The sequence below is a fragment of the Ruditapes philippinarum genome, unplaced genomic scaffold, assembly GCF_026571515.1.
Source record: "Ruditapes philippinarum isolate M1 unplaced genomic scaffold, ASM2657151v2 ctg166_1_1_1_1, whole genome shotgun sequence".
NCBI classification, from domain to species: Eukaryota; Metazoa; Mollusca; class Bivalvia; order Venerida; family Veneridae; genus Ruditapes; species Ruditapes philippinarum.
Window position 1 is genome coordinate 31,517 of NW_026855289.1, and position 27,997 is coordinate 59,513.

General features: G+C 32.1%; 1 protein-coding gene across 13 annotated transcripts; it reads left to right on the top strand.

Moving 5' to 3' along the window:
- The first annotated feature begins 144 nt into the window (after nt 1-144).
- LOC132742761 (protein bicaudal D homolog 2-like) lies at nt 145-27,741 on the top strand. 13 transcript variants are annotated; one of them, XR_009627479.1, is made up of 6 exons: nt 145-484; nt 5,695-7,842; nt 8,511-8,555; nt 16,259-16,307; nt 22,716-22,757; nt 24,700-27,741. XR_009627479.1 is itself a non-coding variant. In XM_060731228.1 (5 exons), the coding sequence occupies exons 1-3, from the start codon at nt 269-271 to the stop codon at nt 8,547-8,549; spliced, it is 2,403 nt and encodes an 800-aa protein (XP_060587211.1). In that variant the 5' UTR covers nt 145-268; the 3' UTR covers nt 8,550-8,555; nt 22,716-22,757; nt 24,700-27,741. The 13 variants fall into 13 exon arrangements, 7 of the variants coding, with proteins under 7 accessions (XP_060587211.1, XP_060587207.1, XP_060587210.1 ...); XR_009627476.1 differs by having other exon boundaries at nt 146-484; nt 5,695-7,992; XM_060731228.1 differs by lacking the exon at nt 16,259-16,307.
- The last annotated feature ends 256 nt before the right edge of the window (nt 27,742-27,997 follow it).

Here is a 27,997-nt window from a genome sequence, read left to right on the forward strand (position 1 = left end):
TTTCTAAATAACATATATTCTTCATTCATGCAAGTAAATTAGCAAGGCTTGAAAGTTTCCAGGGTACAAATTCATATTTTAGCAGTCTACAACCTATAAATAAAAATATTACAAAAGTTACTTCTCCTGACGAACATAGCAAATCACGTGACAGCAATTATTTACATAAATTAAAAATGGAGGACAGAACGTGAGTCAACGTCAAAATTACTTCCATCCGTACTGGATTTTCTTGATTTTCGTACTGTTTCGAAAGATTCCTGCCACAATGTCCAAACCGGACGCTAGTTCGAATTCCGTTGAGGAGCTTCAAATAGAACTCGCTCGTTTGCAGCAGGAACTAACGGAGACAAACCAAGAAAAAATCCGAGCGGCAGAATACGGATTGGCCGTCCTTGAGGAAAAACATCAACTCGAGAGCCATATAGAGGAGCTAGAAGCTGAAAGAGATCAAATTAAAACTGAGTTAGAACATGCTAAAGAGGTATTTTTATTTAAGATAATATAGATAATAATTTTACGATTTTTTTTATTTTGAAACCTGCGTCTAAGGGGTCATCTCAAAACAATATGTGGTAATTTTTTTGACGTTTAGAATATACATGTGACATGTGTGTATTTTTTTAACCATAAAATTTCAACATATTTTTCTAAAAATTAAAGTCAAGAGGCTAAGGCCTCATCCATTTAAAGAGAGAAACCCTTGTCAACATTTTAGAAGTTCTAATTTCCCCATTTCTGGATGCTTAATAAGTTAATATGAATACAGTACTGGACACGCGAAACCCGCACAATTCGCGTATTCGCGGCGAACTCTCATGCTTTATAACGTGAGCGAAGTGGTGGCAACTTGAGACAATTGCCGCGAATTCAACTCGCGGCGATTATGCCGTGAACATTTGCCGTGATTCGCGGGGAATAATACATGTTCATTTGTATAATAAATGTAGATCTATTTATAATTGTACTCTGTGAACTTGAAACCAGATATACATGTACAAGTACGAAAATTGATTAGTAGATCTACATGAAGTTGTATCAAGAAAATCTTGTAATTTGCTTAAATGCCCTTTCTCTATTTATCTTTGATGCCAACAGCAAATATAAATAACCACGGCGAAATCAAAAGCACCGTTAAAAACTTTCCGTGAATGGCAGAATCATGACCACAATGTAATGCGACGCAGTACAAGTATGCGGCTCCATCGGCAGGTAAATAGTGTACATGTACACGTGTAAAAATATTTTTTAGGGGGGGGGATACATATTGAGTTTAAAGTACAGATATAAATATAATATACAGGGTTCTCGGGGACGCTTATTTCGGCGTCCCGGTACGCATGTTTATTACAGCTGGACGCAAATATTTCAGAGCAAGGATTCCACGTACGCTTAATTTTGCCTGGGGACGCATAAACATTACCGATTGTTTACAACCAGAAATACACAAATGCGTTAGCGCGTGTCAGTCTATAGGTAGGGGGTCCTATGCACATCGACCCATGAAGCGATTAGCCAATCAGCGATAACGCTTCCTATCATTATCACGCTATAGTGATCAGACTAATTAAATGTGTACACGCGCTGTACAGTTCATGTAATTCAGATATAACACAAGGTGATAGATCAACAGTTGATTGGAAATTAGCAAATTTTACCGACAAAAGGATAAAATTATCGACTATTTACGCCGCAAGTTTAAAGACTGTTTTCTCAATTACAAATGAGTGTAATTTGAATGATTGTCGAATATGTTCGCATAATAATGATTGTCGATTATTTTCGGCATTTTCTAGGCACAATTTTGCTTTAGTTTCATTCTTGCAAAATCGTTCTATAAGGGTATTAAGAATTTAAGATATTGTGCCGAAATGCCAGGTTCACATACGCTTTTCTTTGATATTTAGATTCTATCCGAAAATTGATCCAAACATCGGCGATTTCACGTTCGCCAGAAACCCTAAAATTTCGCAAAAATTCTCGGTTTCCACGCCAAACATGCGAATGAATTGTTCCTTTATTATTTAATAAACATTAAATCTTTAAAAATCAATCTTCAATTTGCCCCCTTTTGAAGATATTTGCTAAAATAATTGTCGATCGGATGAATCTCTTACACACTGTGTGAAGCTGTACACGATTTTCCTATTCATTCCGCTAAACGCTGCCTATATACATTTACGTTTTTCTTTTACAAATACAAACTTTTTGTCTTTAGAGTGGACTTATTTAACCAGAATAAAATTTGATTTGGTATAAAAGTGAAAAAAAAGACGATTTCCATGTGTTGATGCATTATAATGAAATAATTTCATAATAAATATTAACAACAAAACGATAATTATACTATGGAGTTTCTTTTGAATAACTATAAACTTTGGAAGTCTGTTGAAGATTCAAAATATCAGCAATGCTATTGTGAGCATTGAATGACTAATCTGTAAACATATTAATTGCGATGCGCTTTTGGACTCCAACTTTTTCAGGGTTGGGAGTCCATGGACTCCATGTTTTAAAGTCCTAGTGAGAACCCTGATATATGTGTAAAAAGATATTTAGTTACATAAAAAGATACATAATTGATACGACATTAACTTGTTCATTTCAAATGTATCCCCATATTCACGAATTCGAAAACCTGGCTAAACGCCGTTTTCCGGTACCTTCTGAAGTTCTGTACATAGCTCTGGGGAATTCATCTAGTGGAGTGTAATAGTGAACTCGATGTTTTCGGCCTTTTTTAAATTAAATTGAAATAAAACAATTATTTCTTTATAAGAAAATAATTAAATATCATTGTATGAATAATTCCATACAAAAAATAAAGTAAATACACAAGTTTACGCAGAAAATAACCTTATTTATTACGGAAGATTCCACTACGTCTGTTTAAATTTTATTGATTTTCATTATAAACAATTTATTTTTTGAAAAATTTGCAATAGATATTAAAAGAACATTGATCATTTTCAAATACATCAAGTTTTTCCACCTTAAACGGTAAAATAATGATAGAAAAACAAAAATTTATGTTAGAGTGTTATGTACTTCATTATGTGTAATTCCCCAGAGCTAAATCGGTAACGTACCGGAAAACAGAGTTTAGCTAGGTTTTCGAAAAGGTCAATTGAAAACGTTACATAAGACATAAATTCAAGCATGGTCAAATTACCGATGTGATAAACTAATCCTGCGTAAATATTCCCGTACGACCTGGAAGAGTTATAGTGGATCACCGGGACATTTCGTTCTCTCAGGTGATCATTACTCAATTTATTACACGTCTGTAAAAAATAACACACGCAAGATTTGTCTCCTATAATTTCTGAATGGCGGATATTTGCACCCCTGTTTTAAAAATGTTAAAATATTTAATTGTTAGTTACCGAAAATTATCGCCGATTGTTGAAATTCCATAGCACTAAAAGACACAAAAACACTTGCGCAAAAAGAAGCATCCATAAATAAAAGGAATATAATGTTTCCATTGTTAAATAATAAATACAAAATTTACACACGAAATGACCACTGACAAATGACTGGTCGGCTCTTCTGAAGAATCTGTGAATCTTTGATGTTTACACACCTGTAGTTGTTGCCGAATCATCAAAGAAATGCCAACACTCGATTGACTTCCACCTCTTTTTTATATATCAGAAAAAAACAGTCATTTCTTTTTGTCAAGGAATGATTACACATGTTTAATTATTGCTCAAGTAAAAAAAAATGTTGGATATTGATTGTGTCAATTATTGACATATTATTAATCGTAAGTGCATTTTGATTGTGATATTTTATTTACATTTTTATGATCTTGAAGATATTGTGCAATACTTGTGTCTGCTATCAAAACAATAATGCATATGAAAGGACCACAGCTTCCAAAAATTTATTTTTTCGGTCAATTTTATGACAGAATCCCCGCTGCTACCAGAAATGTTTTATTATTATTTATGTAAATACTTTAAATAGTAACACCCTAATTTTATGCACAGAATGCCCTCATGAATGATCACTCGTTACTTTACATATTAAATGTGTGATTTAACTCCGATTTTATTTTTGTTTTCGAGGGAATTTTTTGGGTCGAATGCCCTGGCTGATTTGGCGGAAATAAAAAAAAAATCTGATTTGCATCTTGCTACTCATCACCTACTCATGCACCTGGCATTTTTTACTCGTGAAATTGAAGGTAAAGAATGTCTCAATTTAAGTGATAAAACTTCTACAATTTTCAACAATCATAATTAGCGTATTAGACGTAATAATTAGTTACACCTGTGAATCGGTGCTAAATGTCGCTTTGCATTGTTCTAAAAATAGAATATGTGCGAAATCAACAATGGATTTTAATTACATTTGTATTATTATCAAAATAACAATTGGACAATTTGTTATCGTGCGTTCTTTGATGTAGTACCAATTACCTTTTGTAATTTCAATCTCGTTTTATTGTTAACTAATTTTCACCAGCACCTGATTGCTTTGTTTTAGTATACAAAATGTATACGCTGTACATGTTCAAATGCTAAATATTTATAAATATACATGACATTTACAAGATTTTTTTTAAAGTTTTCAAAATTAAAGACCACGGGAATGCCCAAGTAGTACTTTCTAATACAATTATTGTAAATTACGGCGATACATCGCAGCGATTTTTCGTGAACCGCCATGAAATTCGGCGAACTTGCACGCGGCGATGTTTTATCGCGTAGTGTCCCGTCGCTACATAGACTACACTCGCGGCATAACGCGACTTTTGCGGGTTTCGCGTGTCCAGTACTGTATTAATAGTTAAATATGAATGTTATATATATAATATATAGAGAGGGAACAAGACACTCCCCCTCTGACACTTCACGCCTCAAATTTTGAGATGTGTAGTCTAGATAATAGAATTTATTGATAATATATTGGCCTGTAAAGGCAATAATATTAATAATTTAAAAATGTGAATGTTTTTAACCCCAACAGTTTTACCAGGTCACGGATTACAGTCTGCAATTTTAGGATCATTCATAAATATTTTGAGTTTGTAAAAAAATATCAATTACAAACTTCATGACCACTGTATATTTTGTAAAAGTGGGTGCAGTACCCTTAATAAGTAACTTGCTTTAGTTTTGAAAAAAAAATCTGTTAAATTCCAATGTAGGTACATAAGTGCCAAATATGAAAAAAAATTACCATGACACATAAAGTGATAAACTGGATTCAATGTCAGTAGCATTCAACAATGTTTTATACATACATGTTCGGTAATTAAGGTTTTTATACTGATGTGGTTGATATTTTAGCTGATTGTGTTAGAACTTGAATGAAATAAGTATTCAGGATATGTCGAAGATCATATATTAAAAGAATGAAATGTATTTATTATTGTAAACAATATGTAATTTTGTAATTATTTAGACCCTAGAAAAATTCATTGAGGCCTGTGATGTACAAAGATAATATTCTTCATTGGAATTAAAAGCCTAAGTTTAATTTTTATCAAAGGCAAATATTTATATGTTCATAAATTGCATACTGTGATAGTTTTTTACATTGTGCAATTGTTGTTGATTTTCTAGACATTACCTGCTCTAATGTTGTTAAAATCAGCTGAAAAGAAATGTATATTACTATATTGCTGTTAATGTTGCAATTATTTACCTATTTTGCTAACTTGAAGACATTTTACATTTACAGACCCTCAGTACACATCAAGGGATTTTTAAAAAACAGAATGAAAGTGGAATCAATCTCGAGGACAGTATTATACGTGAGTCAGTGTCGCGTGAGCAGGGATTCCAGGAGAATATTCAGGGTCTTGAAACTGAGCTTAAAACCTGCAAACAGAATCATGAGAGACTCTCTTCTGAGCACACTGTCATGGCAAACCTGGTTTCTGAGCTACAGACCAAATGTGATCAGCTGGAGGACCAGAGAAGGCAGTTAAAGAGTGAACTGAAAGAGTATAAGATAAGAGAGAATAGGAACATTGTGGACTATTCTGAATTGGAGGAAGAAAACATATCTCTACAAAAGCAAGTGTCTGTGTTAAAACAAAGTCAGGTTGAATATGAAGGGTTAAAACACGAGAAGAAAAGATTGGAAGAAGAGCTAGATGATTTGAACATGCAGTTAGATGAAAGTGTTTCTTTGAAAAAGATTGTTGATAAAAATCTTGAAGAGGCATTGAATGCATTGCAAGTTGAAAGAGAGCAGAAGCATGCCTTAAAGAAAGAACTTGATGCTAGACTAACACAAGAATCTATGTTTAATTTGAGTAATTTAGCTCAGCTTGGTGGTCTCAGTGATGGTTTAAGATTAAACAATCATGAAGGTGATGTAGATGAGGAAGATGGACATCCTGCACTGAAAAGAGTTGAAGCAGACTATGAACACAAAGATGAAAATCAGCCTGCTAGAAAAGGCCCTGGTAAAGTCAATGATATTCTTAGTGAAATTCAACAAAATGAAGTGAAAAAATTGGAACAAATGCTTGAACAGAGTGAAGAAGAAAAAATTGAATTGCAAAGGGCATTGGATGAAGCAAAGAAATTAATTGAAGATACACAATCTGATCTTATTGAACAAAAAGATAGAGCAAATCAGTTGAAAACACAGATAAGTGCAGCTTTGGCAAATGGTAGTCTTGATTCCTCACCAGACAGTGATATGACAGATTATTTAGATGAACAGATTGAAAACGAATCTGATCAAGGAAAGAAAGCCTTGTTAGAGATGAAGAAAAATTTACTTATGAATGAAAAGAAATATTCCTCTGCACTAAAGCAAATCAATGATCTTCAGTCTGAAATAAGTAATTTGATGGATAAAAACAAACAAGGAAATCTAAAAGAAGGTGATCCTGCCATTACTGAAATTCTTAACCAGCTTCAAGCTAAGGTGAAACAATATGAGGATGTTGTTAAAGACATGAACAAAGACTTGAAATCAATGACCAAGATTGCTGGTGAATCACAAGGCTCTTTGAACATGACACAGGAGGAAATGTTGAAAGTAACTGAGGAACTTGCCCAACTTTATCATCTTGTGTGTGAAGTAAGTGGAGAAACACCAAGCCGTGTTATGCTTCAGCATGCTAAAGCTATTGACAAACTGTCCAAACAAGACTCAAGGGAAGGAGCTGAAGACCAAGGGGAAAAAGAAGAAGGTGGTACTGAAAAGGAAAGTGGTAAAAAGAAAAGGTCCAAATCTAAAAAGAGTAGATCTGAAAGTTACGAGGACTCTGTAAAAGCTGATGCTAACTCCTGTCAAAAATTAACAGAAACAATTCTTGACCAGACAAAACATCTGAAGAAGTCTGTTGAACATCTGATGGAAGTTTCTAGAAATAGAACTGATGATAATGAACAGTCAGATGCTCAAGAATTACAGGAACAGATCGTCAAGCTGAAGGCAATGTTGTCAACTAAGAGAGAGCAGATTGCAACATTAAGAAGTGTTCTTAAAGCCAATAAATCAACAGCTGAATTTGCTTTGGCAAACTTGAAACAAAAGTATGAAAATGAAAAAGTTATAGTAACAGAAACAATGTTGAAGCTAAGAAATGAACTCAAAGCATTAAAAGAAGATGCTGCCACTTTCGCTTCCTTAAGAGCTATGTTTGCCCAACGTTGTGATGAATATGTCACCCAGCTTGATGAATACCAACGTCAACTTGCTGCCGCAGAAGAAGAGAAGAAGACCCTGAATTCCCTCCTACGAATGGCTATCCAGCAGAAACTCGTGTTGACACAGAGACTAGAGGATTTGGAATTCGACCGAGAGAGACGGAACATGCGTAGACCGCAAGGAGGCGGCGGTAGAAACAAGTCTGGCGCTTCCAAAGTAAGTCACTACAATGATGAACAGTCATATAGTGGTCGCTATGGGGGAGGCAGACACCATAACTATCAAAATCATCATAGCCATTCAAATCCAAGACGCGACTATTAGAACTTGAATCCTCCATCCCTGCAACTACCAGTTTATTTTAGGGTAAGTCCTGCAGTCCGCTTTCCCAAAAACACTCATATCCTATAACGTATACATACTCTGTAGAGCGCTGAGGTTTTGTTTTTCTCTGTCGGTTATACTCACATCTTCTCTCATTGGTAAACGGCACATTCCTCCCACTTTGCTTGCTTGGGCATTAGGTTCACAACCCATTCTAAAAATAACCCAGACAATATCAATGAATTATAGAAATATAGATCTTTTAGTCAGGCAGTAGGTGCGTGAAAAGAAAAACTAAGTAATGTTAACAGAGGTGTCTTTTGGCTTGTAACTAAATTTACTGAGAATTTTTTTTTTAAGAATATAAGATATTTGAATGGCTTTATCAACTTAAGTTCCAACATATATATAGAGGTTTTAATAATTTTATAATAGACTACCAATTTATTCAATGTAATGGGATATTCACTACATGTCACAAAATGATTTTTTCGTCCAACAACAGTCAATTTCGTTTATAAATTACTATCTAGCAACTTTACAGTATGAAATTTTCCTAGGTATTTGGGAGCATGCTTGATAGACTTAACTCACAATAAAAACAGGTATGTATTCATTTTAAAGGCTTGTTATATAAGGGTGCTTGCATATCTTGACTCATATATCCACCTAACCAGCCACCCTTAGAAATTTCTTGCTTTGGAAGTGAAGAGCCAACAAAATATATATCTACCTGGCTTATTAATACGCAGATTGCTCTTGTGGCAGAAATACAGTCTTGCTAGTTTTATCCATACCTGCTTTAAACAGTCGAAAACACTACTGCCCAGAGGGATTGTTAAGTAAAACAAGTTGAATAAATCTATGATTTTAGTTACTTGAAGAAAGTCTCAAGATTGTCCCCAAAGAATAATTTTTCTAGTTTCTAAGTCTTTCCAATAGAAATTCATTACGTTTGAATTAATCAACTTCAAATTTTGCAGACTGATTAAACAGCATATTCTGTGTTAAAAGTTTTCAGGCGTGTTTGCTGGAAAAATTTTACAAGTTTGAGATGCCCCCCCAAGCAGCAACCAGCTTTTTTCGCCTTTTGACTGATAAGTTGGAAATATTTACTAGGGTATAATGAATTAATGGATAGAATACTTGAACATTACCATGCATACTCAATGAAACTTAGTCAACTTCTCTCTGATATATCGGGAGAACATTTGAAATTTATTATACACAGCAAAAGTTTTTGCCTGAATCGCCCTCTGGATTCAAAATCAAATGTACGTCACCCCAAAATAGAATATAAAAACCAAATCTCTATGGGTGGTATTAGACACAGTTAACACATAAAAGCTCCTTCATTGATCCACATCATACATATATTTGAGCCCCGCCATGACAAAACCAACATAGTGCGTTTGCGACCAGCATGGATCCAGACCAGTCTGCGCATCCGCGCAGTCTGATCAGGATCCATGCTGTTCGCTATCTGAATTTCTGTACTTGTAATAGAATTGGTAAGCGAACAGCATGGATCCTGATCAGACTGTGCAGATGCGCAGGCTAGTCTGGATCCATGCTGGTCGCAAACATGCAATGTTGGTTTTGTCATGTATTTATTAAGATATAAACAATCATATACATTGTTTTTTGTGTAAGTCAAGAGTAAGTGGTCATTTCTGATATAAATAAGATAGATTATACTTTCCTTAAAAAGGAATTTTTTTTTTTTTTAATTTCTTGCATGAATAATTGATACTAACAGAATACATTATAATTAACAATATTACTTTATTAACATCACATTTTAATTTCAATTTATGGTATTGGTCTAACACTTTTAGCACTGTTTCTTTCTGTTTTTAGCTCACCTGTCACAAAGTGACAGGGTGAGCTTTTGTGATCGCTTTTCGTCCGGCGTCCGTCCGTCCGTCGTCCGTCCGTCCGTAAACTTTTACTTTAAATGACATCTCCTCATAAACCACTAAGCCAATTTCATCCAAACTTCACAGGAATGATCCTTTGGTGGTCACCTTTAAAAATTGTTCAAAGAATTTAATTCCATGCATAACTCTGGTTGCCATGGCGACCGAAAGAAAAAACTTTAAATATCTTCTTTTAAAAAACCATAAGAGCTAGAGCTTAGATATTTGGCATGAAACATCTTCTAGTGAGTGTCTACCAAGTTTGTTCAAATAAAAGCCCTGGGGTCAAAATTGGCCCTGCCCCGGGGGGTCATTGATTTTCCCTATATGCATATAGTAAAAACTTAAAAAATCTTCTTTTAAAGAACCCAAAGAGCTAGAGCTAAGATATTTAGCATGAAACATGTTCTAATGGGTGTCTACCAAGTTTGTTCAAATAAAAGCCCTGGGGTCAAAATTGGCCCCGCCCCATGGGGGAGTCATTGATTTTCCCTATATGCATATAGTAAAAACTTAAAAATCTTCTTTTAAAGAACTCAAAGAGTTAGAGCTTAGATATTTGGCATGAAACATCTTCTAGTGAGTGTCTACCAAGTTTGTTCAAATAAAAGTCCTGGGGTCAAAATTGGCCCCGCCCCGGGGGGTCATTGATTTTCCATATATGCATATAGTAAAAACTTAAAAAATCTTCTTTTAAAGAACCCAAAGAGCTAGAGCTAAGATATTTATAATGAAACATGTTCTAATGGGTGTCTATCAAGTTTGTTCAAATAAAAGCCCTGGGGTCAAAATTGGCCCCGCCCCGGCGGGGTCATTGATTTTCCCTATATGCATATAGTAAAAACTTAAAAAATCTTCTTTTAAAGAACTCAAAGAGCTATGGCTAAGATATTGAGCATCAAACATGTTCTAATAGATGTCTACCAAGTTTGTTCAAATAAAAGCCCTGGGGTCAAAATTGGCACTGCCCCGGGGGTCATTGATTTTCCTTATATGTGTATAGCAAAAACCTTAAAAAATCTTCTTTGAAAAAACCCAAATAGCCAGAGTTAAGATATTAAGCATGAAACATCTTTTAGTGAGTGTCTACAAAGTTTGTTCAAATAAAACACCTGGGGTCAAAATTGGCCCCGCCCTGGGGGTCATTGATTTTCTTTATATGTGTTTAGCAAAAACTTTAAAAAAATCTTCTTTTAAAAAGCCCAATGAGCTAGAGCTTTAGATGTTTAGCATGAAACATCTTCTTATGGGTGTCTACCAAGTTTGTGCAAATAAAAGCCCTTGGGTTAAATTGGCCCTGCAACGTTGGGGGGGGGGGTGGGGGTTGGGGGGCCTATATACAGGTGAGGCGACCTCAGGGCCATCATGGCCCTCTTGTTTTAACATTTGACTGAAAAGTCGAAATTTTGGACAGACCGAAATAATTCTGACCTAAAGGCAAGATTTAGTGTTACATAATGTGTGCCTCATCCTATTTCATGTCAAATCGATTGGAAAATATGATTTACGGTTAGGTTACATCATTATGTACATAAGATAGTAAAGGGCAAAAAGAATGCAGAGCAAGTATTGGCATGTGTATTTACATGTATGACCAGAAGTGTATGTAGATATAAGCAACTTATTAATGAGATAAGAATTTAGGAGTGCTAAATAATTTATACTGGTAAACATTTTACCAGTACAGGCCAAGGGATTGTGCAAATACCATATTTACAACACAGTTTCATAATTATATATATATAAGATCAGCTTAAGGGGGGAAGGAAAGTTTGGCCTCTTATCAAGAAATACCATAAATACTTTTAAACACAGTTTTGATTAAGGTGTTAAATTTCTTTAAATTTCTTAACGTTTTGTTAAATTTTGTAAGTTACAGCTCTTGTTCATTCAATGAATTTTTATTGTATTTTAATTAGGTTCAATTACAGTGTACAATTAAGTTTTGAGTACCTCACAACCTGGCAAGTTGCCTCAAAAATTATTTTAATCACCAACATTTCACCCTCCACCAATGTGGGTATGACTGCTTTAAGTAATCTCATTTGTTGATGTCTTGATTTTGAATAATAAAACCCATTTGTTTTGATTTTGAATAGTAAAACCCCTTTGTCTTGATTTTGAATAATAAAACCCCTTTGTGCCCTCCACTCCCCACCTCCTAGTTAGACTATTAGCTCAGTAATCCACAGTAAAGAAAGGGGTGCTTTAAATCTTAATTCAAATCCCCCAAAAAAATGTTTGGGATAAAAATAAGTGTTTCAGGTAATATTCCAATCTTTAGAAACCAATGACTGAGGTCAAAGAACAGGAAAAAGCAGATTTTGAAATTACATGCCCTTTTGCTTTTAGTAGACAGTTTTATATATACATGGTAAAAGATTTAGTTTGGTACAGATATGAGCACAACTTATTACTAGTATTGTTCTACTTTTATTGAAATGTACATGTGACACTGTCAAGTACAACCTTTGTTGTTAGTGTAACTATTACTTGGTGGTAATAAACTCAATCAAACAAGCAACAAACTTCCTGAAGATGAGTCTAATAAAATATATACTTCTGTTTCATATATAGACAATTTGTAGGGTGTATCATAAAATGTCATGCAGGGAATCTTATCATCATATCAGCTGACTCATTCAACACAGCTTGATGCAAATAAGCTTCAACAACAACAACAACAGCAATTCAAGTTTTTCTTGATATTTCACAGTGTAGGTTTTTGTTCAGAGTTTTAGAAGCATGAAGAATAGGGTGATTTAAACGTTAATAAACCTCGTTTTTTAACAATTTATCACATTCAAATCTCAAATTACTGTCTCAAAATTGAGTTCACCTCAATACTGAATTTCGGGAGCTGGCAATTCATGGATGAATTATCAAAAATGTTGACTTAAAATTGATATTTTAAGTGATTAAATTTTTTTCCATATGTCCCAAATTTTAAAGATAATTTTGAATTAGAACAAATTTCTAACATAATTGGTATGGGACAAAATCAAATGTAATCAAAAAAAGCAACCAGAAAATATATTGAAATGTGTGAGGCATTTAGATAATTGACTTTGCCTACACAGTTGAAATGAATTTTAAATGCAAAATTCATCCTTTATTTGCATTAGATGTATATAAAATTTAAAAAATATTGCCACAATATACAAAATAACCCATTCAAGCTGTAAAAAGGGAAAAATAGAGAAAAAAGCAAAATGCAGAATTGATGAGGAAATAAAAGGTTTTTATTATGCTATACATATTTCAATGGATTTGTATTTCATGAATAGAAAGTTCCATCAGTTGATTGTACAATTATTGATTATCAGTAAATTCTTGAAAAAAAGGATAGTCCCTGTGCAGTTGCCGATCTCATCATCTCAATGTAGGACGCGATTGATTGATAAATTAAAGCTGTACTGTTTAAAAACTCCTCTATAAATGGTGATTGATTATGATTAGATTTATGGGAAAGTTCTCACTAAAAGTTCATTTCTTTAAAGGAAGGGTTTGCTGCCACAGAAAACCACAGTTACAAAGCTATATACATGTGTATAGACTATAGTGATACAAAACCATTACAAATTAACCACCTTTAAACTTGTCACCTGTGATGTTTTGACATGACAGTAAATCAGAGGTCATTGATCAAGCTCAAGTGAAAAAAAAAACCTACCATCTACATAAAGAATGACAAGCATAAATTAACAGAAGATGCATTAGCTATTAGGTAAATTTTAAGGTTTAATGAATGTACGTTATCCAACAATTCATCATTTGAAATTTAAACAAGAAACTGAAGTTTCAATCTTGTTAACCAATTATAATTCTTGTTGCATTTAGAAGTTGCCCACAGGTGCTTTTGTCATTGAACAACTTCCCTACTGGTGTTTGTGGCATTGAACAACTTCACCACAGGTGCTTGTGGCATTAAACAACTTCCCCACAGGTGCTAGTGGCAATTAAACAACTTCTCCACAGGTGCTTGTTGCAATTAAACAACTTCCCTACAGGTGCTTGTGGCATTGAACAACTTCACCACAGGTGCTTGTGGGAATTAAACAACTTGCTTCTAGGTCACTGAGGTAACACAGTATTTAGTACAGTCACAGTCAGGTCAGCCTCACCATAATTCAAGTTAACAATGAACTGTTCTGAAATTCAGCGCAGGAAGAGTCCATTTTACAAGTATGGCAGTTCAAGTGTAAAAATATTACTGCAGGTGTTTGTTTCTTCTACACAGAACATTTTTAGTACATGTATAATTTGAATATGTCTTGCGATGTACAAACTTGAAAATGCGTAGTAACATATTTTCTAGTCTATCATGCACATTTTACAGACAATTAAGTTTCCTCCGTTGCTCTCAGGAGGAGAATATTTACTTTCACAAGCTTACTATGTCATGCAGCATGAATATGCAGAAAATACAAGATACAGTCATCTGCCAAGAATGTTCGATTATTGGACAGATATCTCCTTTCTCTCTCTTTCCCTTCAACAGTATAATGTCTATTAGTAACTGTATCACAGGCACACAAACACACAATTCCCAACTAAATGTATTGACATTCTTCAATTCTACAGGTTTTTTTTAGAATTCTTTCACATTTTTTGTGATGAGAAATTTTTATTGGTAAAAAAACATGGACAGTGTTAATTTATAGATTAGTTGATATTTGACAAGGGTGGTCCTGGTATTTGAAGGTAGTTATTGATTTGTACATGTATGCAATTCAGTGCATATGTACTTAGAAATTCTAAATTTTTCTGGCTTACTTAATTCTGCAATGACATCATATGCTATTTTAACATCACATTCAAATATCTCAATTTCATTGTGAATAAGGTGGTTTTTAGTGTCTCTCTTAAGAGATGTATGGTATATATTTAACAAACCTAGAATGAAATAAATCATGTCAGTTATTTCATTGATAGATTCAACCCCAATTTAACACAATGATGCATTTAAAACTTATGCAAAGCTGTCTGGTAGGTATACCAATTAAAAGAGTTTATATCCAATTAAAATAGTTTCTCACACTGATCGTTGAATAAAGTGTGCTGATGATAAAATACCCCACCTGTTGATCCTTTTATGACAGTAAATCTTAGTTAGTTGGTTTAAACGAGGGTTATTAAGTTGTGTTTTCTGACAACGTAAAATGGAGGTGGATGGCCAGTGATTACTTTAAAAAAACAAAATTCTTTGACCTATGGCCTGTTTGCTGTTTGACAGCCGACTGGTATGGTAGTTTTGGTAGGGTGTCGTACATCTTGGAAGGGTGGGTAGAGGATTAGGACCGCAATCTTGGGTCACAGGTTGAGGGAGGGCGTCTTGCATATGAGTCAGCAAGGGTTGGACTCTTTAATTACAATTCATGCTTAAACTTTTACAGGATCATGCAAAGAGGAGCTTAAGTTTGTAGATATTATTGATCTTATTGGGCAAGGGTCCACGGACAGCTCTTTAAATTTGTTCACAAGTAAAGGGTACTGGTACTTTATTTAGAGAACTCTTTATTCTCTTCTTTGATTTTACTTTTCTTTTTCTTTCAACCTTTTTCAGGGCCGCTTCTGTCCAGTTTTGAGCAGTAAAAAGAGCGATATTCCTTAGTGGACACAAAAAAAAGCGACATTTACTTATATTCTTGTTGTGTTTTGAATTATGAATGTGCCTTGTAAAATTGAAAAGAATATCATTCAAATTGTGATATAACACTTTTTAAAAGTGTAAAAATGTTCAGACATTAAGTGTTCATCATTGCCTCATGTTAGATTTCTTCATGTGTCATCATATCACTTGTTAACCTCAAAGGTCACTGTCTAAAAAAATGATTGATTATTTGATGAAATTAGCATAACAGAAGAAATCTTTATCAAATAGTCAGAATTTATCCTTTTTTTTTCATACAAGTTAAGTTTGAAAAAGCTAATAGCATTTAACTATACATGTGACGGAATATAATATATCTATGTGATTGATAGAATAACTATGGTATATGCTGAAAAAAATCATGAAATTTTTTTTATGAGTAAAAATTCTGACTGAAAAATGGATTGGTCACAAATGATTTCCATTATTAATAAACTATTAATTTTCCATGGAATTTTTTTTTATTTCCAACAGAAGTCTCTTAATGTGATAATGAAAAACCTTTGATAAAAAATATTTTACACTAGAATTCACTTGCTATGAAATTTTGGTGCTTATTAGATAGGATATTTTCACTACTTCATACAGGCGCCAGATGTATAACATGTTACATGGTGCTTTAATTTTTGCTCCTGTTGTAAAGGAGGAAAAGGCAATAATTTCTATAAATATTGTTTTGTGTAAAATGAAAACTAAGCATGTAATTGTTGGGTATGAGGTGTCAATTTACTTTTAGGAACAATGCTTTTCATTCCCGGGAAGTTGCTCAAGTTCCAGAGCAAACAGTATGTATCCTGTACTTTTATAGCGTTTCTCCTGTACCTCTATAGTACTTTCCTGTACTTCTGTAGTACTTCTGTAGTACATGTGTATAGTTATATACTTCTTGTTGTTTTAATTCTTCACTCATCATACATTTTGTTTTACTTTTTGTTGTACATTTCTCTTGCAGTAAAGTTATCTATATGTAAGTTTATTTTAGCTTTTGATTTAATTTGGATATATTTTTAGTTTTCCTGTGTAGTTCATCTTTTATATTTCCCTCTTTTGTTTTACTTTTGTTGTACATTTCTCTTGCAGTAAAGTTATCTAAATGTTAGTTTATTTTAGCTTTTGATTTAATTTGGATATGTTTTTAGTTTTCATGTGTAGTTATGCTTTATCTTTCAAGCAATTTGTTTGTTTTTTTGGTGCTTTTCACATTTTTTTGCACAGTGACATTATCTGACGGGTGTTGTCATTTTATCTGAAAGTTGTATAAATTGCTTTTTAAATTCTTTTAGTTTTATCTGGAAATTGTGTGAAGCACTTTTTATGTGGTAGATTAAAAACTTGAAGAGTCTAAGAAAGTGTATTTAAGAAATGTATGTTTCAAGTTTTATAACAGTAATTCATGTGCCTTAGGTAAGAAATTCGTAATTTCCTTCTAATGTAGCAAATGTGACATTTTGATAATCTTGGTATTCTTTAGAATCCATGTAGACTAGTCAGTAAAACCATCAATACTTTTGAAAGTAATTTTGTAGACTGTACTGTCTGAATTATAATTTGATTTATTGTGTTCATCATATTGCCAGTCATTTACATTTGTATATTCATCATGTCTATCCCCATCATTGTTTTTTGGCCAAAACTTTAAAACACCTTGATCTCTTGCTTTAACAATTAACTTTTATAGGCTTAACTATACATGTATGTATTTAAGTATAATTAGGAAAACTTTGTATAGTGTGAAATAGAAAAATGTCATGGAGGGGGTGGGGTGGCAAACAAGAGAAAATGTGTTGGTTCTTGCAAAACTGAACAGTTTGTTCATAATACTGGCGGCCTGCCTAATTTATGAACATGAACTTGCCCAGAATTTGGAACAGTCAAGTTAAGTGATTTCAATGTCAATTGAAATACAAAAACTAAGGTACCAACAGTATAAGTCAGGCTACATGGTCATACAGGCTGGCCTGACAAAGGCTAATAATCAATTTTGGTTGCAGCAGACTTAAAAGTTTAAACATATTTAGTTAACACTTGTCTTGCATCAAACCACATAAGTGTGAATAATTTCCATTTTATGGTCATGTTATTTTATCCTGATGTAATGTTTTGGCTACTAACAGGATTAATTTACCTTGTTACTGCTAGAATAGATAAAACACATGTTGACTGCTTATTAGCATAATATACATATATACACTTCTTATTGCAGAAGAACATAATAATATATTCTACTAGGTTATTGTACATCTTATTCTCGTGGGATACAGATATCTATATTGTTTATCTGTTACATCATTTGATTGCTGTCTGGTATGCAATTTGTATTTGTTCTATTCAGAGCAGCTGAAGAATGCTTTGAAATTGTGTCATTTGAAAGTATACTTGTGTATTAATTAGCAGTTCGTACAGAGTAGTGTTTCACCTTGCTGAATTCTGTTCTGATCATGTTGTCCACTTTGATTATTGTAAAATACTGGTTCATTGTAATTAAGTTAAGTTAGACTTGTTTATTTTAGCGCTAATGTTTGGATATCACTCTGGGGGCATGGTCCTGCATTATTGTAGCTAAGTTGCTAGCATAGAGGTTGACTGCTTGTGTTCTTGGTTGATTTATTAAATTTACAGTATTCTGGTTTGTTGGATTGATTTGTCATTACAATACATTTGTAATGGATTTTTTATTTGCTTAGTTCATTTGGCTTTCAATGTTCTAATATTTTACTTTTACTGCTTACTGATTGAATAAATAGAATATAGAAAGATAATTGATTAACTGTTTACAAAATTCACTTATTTATATAAACTGTTAACAGATACAAATTTGTGGTCATGCTTTCAGTTCTTAAAGAAAATAATGATCATATTGTAAAATATCCTCATACATGTCATAATGAACATTGGCAGAAACGTATCTTATCTAGTGATAGAATCAACAATAATTATCTGATGTTAAAACTGAAGTGAAACATGTGCTCTAATGTAATTCTATTTATAAAAATGTCAATTGTGCCCTTAGGGATATACCAAAAAAATTTAATTAATTTAATCAAAAGTAACAAAAAACATGCATGTTTGTAACAATGTGCTACTGTAGGGGGTTGTCTCAAGATTACTCTATTTTGGTCCATATCAATAAATCAATTGCATAGAAGCTTGTTCAGTCAAGTTGAAGCATCTATATTATATCGATCAGGAAAGTCTGTTTTAACTCTTACATAAGCAAAAGAGATTTATTTTCAATATTATGTTTGAACATTCATTCATTGGCCTGTTCGATATCATAGATGCTAGAAGTTAGAACCAAATGATGTTCACGTCTAATTTGATGACTTGTGTCTGAATATCCACTGTTTGACAAAAGAAAGTTTACCGTAACATTTTGCATGATAAATGATTGTCAGGATATAATTATTAAATCTTTTTGAGTCAAGTGTTGAAAATTAGCAGTAGTCTGATAGCCTGTGACTACCTAAATTTCTCTTCGGGCTACCAATACAAATGTACTTTTCAGTTACAAGCCCGACTTTAAACAACTGTTTTGAACAAATGAATCGTGCTAGTGAAATATCTTTATGGCTACAGTAGTGAATATTGTAATCTGGTAGTGCGACCAGCCTACTGATTTAAATCCGAATTTTGTACACAATGTGAGCCTAAATTTTATATCTACTGATTTTACTCATTTATTTGATAAAGATATATACATATACAATGTATAATTATATGAAACTGTGACAGGTTTCTAAAAATATGATTGCATAATATTAAGATGATATTATATCTTAAATTGCTCAGACCATCTCACAAAAAGACGCCAAAAGTAAATGCATGTTTGTTGTTATAAAGTTATAATGTACGTTGTTTAGTTTCTTTTATTTCCTTTATAGCGTATAATCTAACCCTTGGTCTGCTAGAGCCACTAGTATAAAGCCAGGCCAGCCTGCACATCTGTGCCCTCTTGCCTGAGGCTGTAGTGTGACTTGAAATTTTCATCTTGATATCAACAGAATTGATAATGGGCAGTTCCAAAAAAGAAAGTTGGGCAAGTCCATTTAAGAAATACAACATTTCATGGGTTAAAATCTTTAATTTGTTTTGATTATGATAAACATTGGTAAAAAGTTTCTCTAATCGTATTCAGATTGCTGCTTTTTGTTTGTTAAAGTATTGGTTATGATATATAATAAGCTATGTAAATGATAGTGTAGTTTTTTTGGTGCTTTTATAGTTGTCTCCATACACATTATATCCATATAAAAAGTAGAATAGAAAAATTACTATTACAAGCATATCAATTAATAAAACATGGCCACAAGCTGTAATGGTATATATATATGATATCAAGTTTTGTTTTGTTTCTATTTTGAAAGTTTGATGTTGACTATGACTTTTACCATGCAATTATTTGTATAATGATACAAGTAAGAAAGTTGAATATTGTATTTCATGCAACAAGTGTCTGCATGTAGTCTCATCCATGTAAGATGGTTGAAGATCTTATATCATAGCATTTTTAGACAATAATTGTATCTAATTGTATCTAAGTCTCATGCAGCCATTTCTGTTTGCCTTTGGCAAATAATCTGTCAATGTAATACAAAATTATCTCATTTAGTTACTATGGTCAGTTCCCTTTTCCTCAGGTCCTAAATTTGATCCAGTCTCAGAAATGGTTCATTGATAATTCTGTCAATTTGGAGATGACTGACTGATTAGCTTGAAAGGGAAAGAAATAAGTCTGTACATCTCAGATCCTCAGTAAGTTCTGAGCTGGCAATTTGATTAAAGATAATATGTCATGTTTAGACATAAATCTATTTCAGGAGAAAATGGCAAAACTGGTAAATACACATACAAAAATGAAGCAAAAAAACCCCAAAAAACTTGCTTATAGTCTCTTTCAGGCAGATTAAGTTCAGTTTTAAAACTGGTACATTTCAAAACATACCAATTCTATTAACAAATATTTGTTTAGAAAAATAATCTCTTTAATTAAAACTGAATGATCTTTGATTTTAGATTGAAATCTATATGTAAACCAGTGATCATGTTACAATTATTGTCATATTGATGAAATCTGTTCTTTTTATGAATAAAATATCAACTTTGGTGACCCTGGTCTGATGAAAATGTCAAATTTTAGCAGAGGTTTGGATACCTAAATACTTAAGTGTTTGATAACTTTCAAAAGTTTTATCTGTTTTGATAATACAAACGCAAATTTTAAGGTATTGTAGATAAAATTTCAATCGATCATACATACATTTGTATTTGACAGTTTTAACAAAATATTTGTGAAATATTTGTAAAATGTTTTGACTATCGCAATTGATATTCAATCGTGGAATATTTAGAGTATGTCAATCATAGACAATACTTCCTAAACTCGTAAAAGTTATAAGTCGCCATATGGCATTTATTTTACTGACAATGTCATACTTCTTCCAGAGTTATGAAAATCTCCAAAATGTTATCTCACACTGAAATCCCAATATCTTCATAAAGAAAATCCATATGTGTGCAGAATCTTGTTCAAAGCATTTTGCTTGAAACAGTACAAATTAATACTGACAATGGGAACAGTTTTCTGTGAACTCGGTCTGATAAATGATACTTGTATGTTAGCTGTTCATATAGGCAAAAACAATGTCATACCTGTGAAATTTGCTTGTAATTTCTATGCTAACATCAGACTAACAGTTGTTGTAACGTCTTGTGAACAAACAAAAAATGGCTTTAACATGAAAAAACAAGGTGATAATGTAGTTCAGTAAGAGAAGAAAAAAGTGATTTCTCGTTCAGTAAATTAATTTACACCTGTTCTCTTTCTGCATGATATGTTGTCTGGCACTGGTGTAGCAGTACAACAAATAGCGTTTTGTGTGTCTGCATTTTTTACGTGCAGGAACATTTTTGTTGCTAATTTAGTTCTACCTGTTATTTTTTAGAAAGTTTTATGTACTTCAAAAAACCAGTTTTGATACTTATCCTTCATAAAATTAGTATAGTTGAAGTTTTTAGAAATAGTTGGCAGTCGGTATTGGTGTAAAATTTGAGTTGTTTGTTTTAGTCATTTTAAATGAGTTTTATTCATTATACATTTATTTGATGATTTCATCGGGTTTTCGTTGGTACTCCTGAATTTTATACAGCACTTTATATATTATTGGTTCAAACCAGGTTGTGGGTTTCGAAATACCGGCTTGGACTTCGGATTCTTTCATGTGAGGAAGTATCGCAGGTTGTACTCAGTTGTCTGAAATAATGCTTGTTAGGGCAAGGTCCTCCACAAGTAAAGCTGGAAAGTCATCATATGACCTTATACTGTGTTGGTGTGACATAGAACCGAACCAAAAAAAAAATACTGGTGCATTTAGATAGTTCATTTTCATGTCATTATAGCAAGTTGTATTTCTCTTGACCCCAATGAGGACAGGGTAATGATGTCCTTTGTAGAATTATTGACACCAGCTATAACCTCAGAATATTATTGTTTTCTTGAAGATGTTGATGCTTATGTGAGTAAGAAAAACACATCAAACTTCATTTGATTTCAAATTCTCAATGTATATTTCATTAGTTATCATCGTGTTTATAAATGGTATTAGAATTGTAAATCATACATCATAATTTATAATGCTCTGTTACAAAAACAAATGACCAGTCAATTTTATTTGAAATTATTTCAATTTTTTTTTTTTTTTTTTTTATATTTATTATATTATGTTTTCATTTTTGTCTAAAGTTAACTCTTTACTATTTGCTTTTGATGTTTGATGTTCTCTTTTATTAAAATTTTTATCTCAACACATTTTGAACAAGATATCATGAATTCATTTTAGATTGCTAAGGATTCACTATTTATATAAATATAAGCTTTAGTAAACATACACTGTAATTAATACTTACATTTATTTGATCTAGAAAATCAGATTATTAGATATTCGTATTGTAAATTTCAATGATATTATTAATCAATACATTACAAGAAAGCCTTGTAGTGATCAGTTTCTTCACTGTAAATGTTTATTATATAGTTTCACCAGGGTTAAAAAATTTTGCTATGTCCTATAAAATACTGTTCACTAATACAGCATGGTAATTTGACTTATTATCCAAAAAGGATCAATTAATTAACACTGTTTTATATCTCATGTAATGCTATTGTTTTTCTCTTTCCTTACTGCTTACTAAATCAGTAATGACCACAAGTATGGAATCAACTAACGGAACTTTGTAATGTAAGTCTATAATTTCATATGTATGAGTAATTTGTTGAACCAGGTTTTGCCTGAGTCAGACTTGTAACTGTGGAATAAACATGGATACATAACCAATGCCATTGATCAATATGGCCACGTTCTCCTTCAACCAACCAGTTTATGCCATTTTGATAAAATAATTTACCTATTAGTGGCCTTGGACTTTTTTTGTATGGTTAAATAAAAGGGGTCATGTGCCAGGAAGGGTCAAGACTAATTGTAAATGGTAGTGGTAAATAAAAATAATATGTCCTGTTAATTTAAATAAAAGAAATGGAAAATGGATATCGGCTTGAAAATTGTTTACAGTTTGAATTTAGAAGTTTCGGTCCTATAACAACCATGTAAAATTAAGCAAATAGGTGACTAGGTGGGCAGATACTGGACGAAAAGAGACATAATTATGTGGTTTCTTGTATTTAATGGCTAACCATAGGAAAAGGGTATATATTTTGAGGTAAAGAAAAAATATTTGGTACTTTTAATTCAAAGGAGATATTCAGAGACCTTTTATAGTTATAATTTTGTCTGGATGAAATTCAGGTACCAGTTAGTACTGGTCTTAACTGTATTATTAATTTTTAAGCAGCAGATTATTTTAAGTGCATTCCATGCATACCACAGAGTGTGACAGGTTGCAAGAGGATGTTTTGTTTTTTTTGTTTTCATATGAACAATATAATGTATAATATTGGTTGTCCTCTCCTCCTTATCCTGGGTTTAACGGCCACTTTGACGTATATAGCAATAAAAAGCAAGATTTACAGCATTTAATATCACTTGCAAATATATATACATTATATATACACGATTACTGCCATATTTTATCACCCCTAACACACTTATATATAATTATGATTTCAGAATTTATATTTAACCCTTAACCTGCTGGAAATATTAACATGAGTATAGCCCTTGCCACTAGTATAGAGCCAGGCCCGAGCCTGCATATCTGTACAGTCTGACCAGGCTCTACACTGTTGACTGGCAAACTTCAATGTATCATCTTGATATCTCCAAAATTGATAATGGACAGTTCCATAAATAGAAGCTGGACAAGTCCATTTTAAAAAATTCAGTGGGTTAAGGGTTGACATTTTAGTGATTAAATGAAAAGATTATGTTAAAAGTAATATAGCAATAGTTGTAAAATTTAAAACTTGAATTTGAGTGTTGTAATTTATTAAAATGTTTTGATAAATGAAATGTTTTAGATAAATTTGAGCAGTGTCTAGCAATTTTCGTTGGTGTAGTGTACTATGAAATGATGTCATAGAAATGATGTTATCACAGTCATGACATCATTGTCCTTTGTTGTTTTGTTATGGCAGGTATTGTGTCAGTCCGTAACCTACTGGAACTCAAGTGATTAGGCTTAACCTTTGTCATCAGAATAGGTTGCCAGGCAGGCCTGCATTTCAGTGCAGTTTGACCAGGCTCTATACTCAGGGTAGCTGTGAATTTCTTTGCTTAAATCCTTTTAACCATGAATGGACTCTTCATACGGTAATTCAAAACAGGGCAAATCCATTACACAAATTCAGTAGGAAAAGGGGGGGGGGTAAACGAACTAGCTGTTCTCTGTGCTGTTATTTAAAATCACAAGATTACTATCGGTTGCTGGTTATTTTGTCAAACAAGAGGGTTTTGCTAAGAAAAGAAAAAACACGTTTTTATGAAAAATGAATTTTAAGACTACAATTGACCAAAATTGCTAGATGCTGCCTATTACTAGTATTAAGTTATACTTGAAACAGCTTTGTAATTAGGTTTTTCATAAAGATCTGCTTGGTTGTTTTTAAACAAGATTAAACGTAATTTTGATATGAGATATATAGATATACATGTTTTATATATTTGCATACAAAATTTATATGTGTAGCATATTTATATTTATAAAGTTATTTTTTATTATTTTCAGTGCTGAACAGACAGATATATTGCATTTTAAGTTTCGTCCAGAAATTCGTGCTGATGTGACAGGGTTAACCAAAGAATTTGATTGGCTCTCGAGTATTCTCATTGTCTCACATTGTATCCAAAGATTTCATCCGCCATAATGATATTAATTAGACTGCAAACTCTTTATTACTTGTGGTCAGGACATTTCATTGTTGCTACCTTTATTACAGTGAACTTGTGCTTCAAATGTTGATCACACTTTCCCATAAGTTAGGGAAGCCGTCCCGCAGAGCGAGAAAGCAATGTGAAGGGAGAAGTTATTTCGAGGGATATAATTTGATGAACTCTGACCTTAAGATATGAAAGATAAAGGTCATGGAACTAAAGGTGAAGGTTACAGTTGTCATGGAAGCACAGTTCAGACTGGGGGTAGCAACAGAACAGAGCCAGTGCATTTTGTAGTCATGTCACCATGTTTTATTTAAACAGCTGTTTCGGTATACCGAAAAAACTGTTTGATTTTATAAATATATATCATTAAACTGTTTTGTGTTGTGAAAGAGTAATCAGAAAATGTACCAACATTTTGGGGGTAATAGAGCTAATGGTAACCGAGTTAATATAAGTGCACCATTCAGAAAGTTTCCTTTTATTTCGTATTTTAACACTTATTCATTTTGTAAAGGGCTTATAAGTAAATTGCTTTTGAATATAGCATTTTCTGTAGAAATAACAGAATGGTGTAATGTTTAATATCATCTGAAAACTTGGATCTTGAGTCAAAGTTTATAGATAAAACGATAAAATGGTGTGTAAAAATTATATATAATATAAACTTTTGAGGAGGATGGATGATTAAAGTTGAACCTTTTATTTGAGATTACTTTAAAGTGTATGAGAATTGTCATTTCTTATTCCCATTGTTGTATATATAAACATTTTTAAAACATGTTATTTTATAGAACTGCAGGTCTGTGATGTAACTATATATATCTATAGCAAATGTTTTTAGTTAATGGAACCCTGAATTTTATGAAAATATTTAAAAGATAATGACATTTTTAACTAAAAGTTTAACACCTTTTATTTTAATTCTTATAGACATTGACAGAAATAATTTAAAGTTTAAAAGGGATTTGATTTTTTTTTAAAGGGAATTTTTAGAATAATCAGTAAGTTGTTATTATGTTTTTTGTTACAAATAAGCGGGTTTTTAATTAATTGGTGCAATTATATGAAAAATAAGGTTCAACCCTTAAAGTGTTAAGATTTTTGGTCAATTCTCTTATATTGCATATCTAAATTTTTAATTTCTTCCTTTTTCTTTTGTTTTGAAAATAAAATCATTAGATGATTTCATAAAGGTGCTTTTCATGTTTTAAGTTGCATGTATTTATCAAAGCTTTTATTTATCTACTCTGACATTTTGAAAATAAGATATTTGAATTATTTATTCTGTATTATGATAATAGCTTTTAAAACACACAATTCAAAACATATTTTACTATAAGCCAAAATAATGCATTATCAATGAAGTTAGGAAACCTTCAACTACTGGTATGAAATTTCATCTTGGCTTTTTAAAACTTGTTCTAATGGTAATATAATGATATATAAAAATATATAAAAGGAATTGTTAATGAATTTTTACTGTACTTTAATGGATGTTTTATGCAAAACCATGGCTTTTGGAATATTTTTTCTGTGATAAATATATTTAAAGTTCCACCAACCTTTACCTATTATAGTCTCATCATATGAGAAACCTTTTATCTTATTTATATTATAAAAAATACTGTGTAACAGTTGCTTTTTAACTACTGACAAATATGTCCTTAAAAAATCAACAACCAAAATTACACATTTATTATGACTTCAATTTCTTTTTTATTTCTATATTTTTTTTGTAAATTTTTTAAAATTACATTCGAATTTTTATGCTCTGATATTACAAAACTGGTGTTCAGTTGTATGTGTTCTTGAAATCTTTATCTGCTGGTATCTTGCATCTGATTGGTTATTAGATTATTTTGCTGAATTCTGATTGGTCAAGTGATTTTGAATTGCTGAAATTTGATTGGTTATCTGAAATTTGAGTTCTGTAGCTTATTTCTGATTGGTTTAAATGATTTGAAAATATGATAATGAGTTAATGTTGCTATATAAGGCTACCTCAAGATGTATATATTGAATTTTGATGTCATAACACTAAATTTTTGAAAGAAGGAAAATTAAGACAAATACATTACAACAAACAGCTTAAAGGATGAATAGGATTTAATAAAGAATTATTTAGTTTACAATTAACAATTTTTGACTGTCAAAGAAACTTTCTGTAACAAAAGGAGTAAAAAAGACAACAAAAATTAAAGCCAAATCAGTTGACCATTGGATTATTTTTTGTACATTGACATGTGTTTTGAATTATTATTTTGACCTAATTTATTAAAGATTGAGGACTTGTACAAAGATGTCTGTTACTTATGCTACAATTGTATATCTATAGTTAAATATCTTAGAGTATAACATTTTATGGTGGAGAGTTGGAGCTTCGTTTATGGGAAATTATTAAATTATATGATAATTTTCCTAAAAAAAAAATTGTGCTGATTATATCTTTTATGCTTTAGTTTTGTTTAAGTTCTATATTTTATTTTCAGTTGAGGGTTTATGATTTTAAAAGTGGAAGAAAAAAATTCTTATGTTACTATTTTAATTGCAGTGGTAGCAAATGTAAATATATATATGCAATGTTTTTTTTATACATTATGAAATTTCTATTTTAGCATTTGTATGAAATTGATTTTCCTCTACTTTTTCTCTTAACTTTTTAAAAAGTCTTCAATGGAAATTGTTTATTTTAATTTTTATTCTAAAAAGTTATTTTCCTTTAGGCTTTGAATTGCAAAAATTGCATCAATTGTCAAAAGTAAAAATCCGATGGCATTGTTTAAGTGTATGTTGAATGTATGTAACTATGTAAGCCTGCATGTTGCTACTTATTATCATATTTCTATGCCGTGTCAAAGATTACAGAAAAATAGATGAAAATGAACTTTTTGTTTCGTTGTAATTTATTTATTCTACCTTTTGGATATGTAGGAACCCTGGCCTGTTTTAATGATGAAGGTCGAGGTTACAGCTTGACCGACTTCCAATATAAATTATGTTCTAAACATAAGAGCTGATTATATGATATGAACAAGGGCACCAAATGTTACAAAATGTGACTATCACAGAAGCTGTTGGTGATGATATGGGCATAAATGGTAAAATGTGGGAAGCAAGTTTGCCTATTCCTAGTGCTAGATACTGAA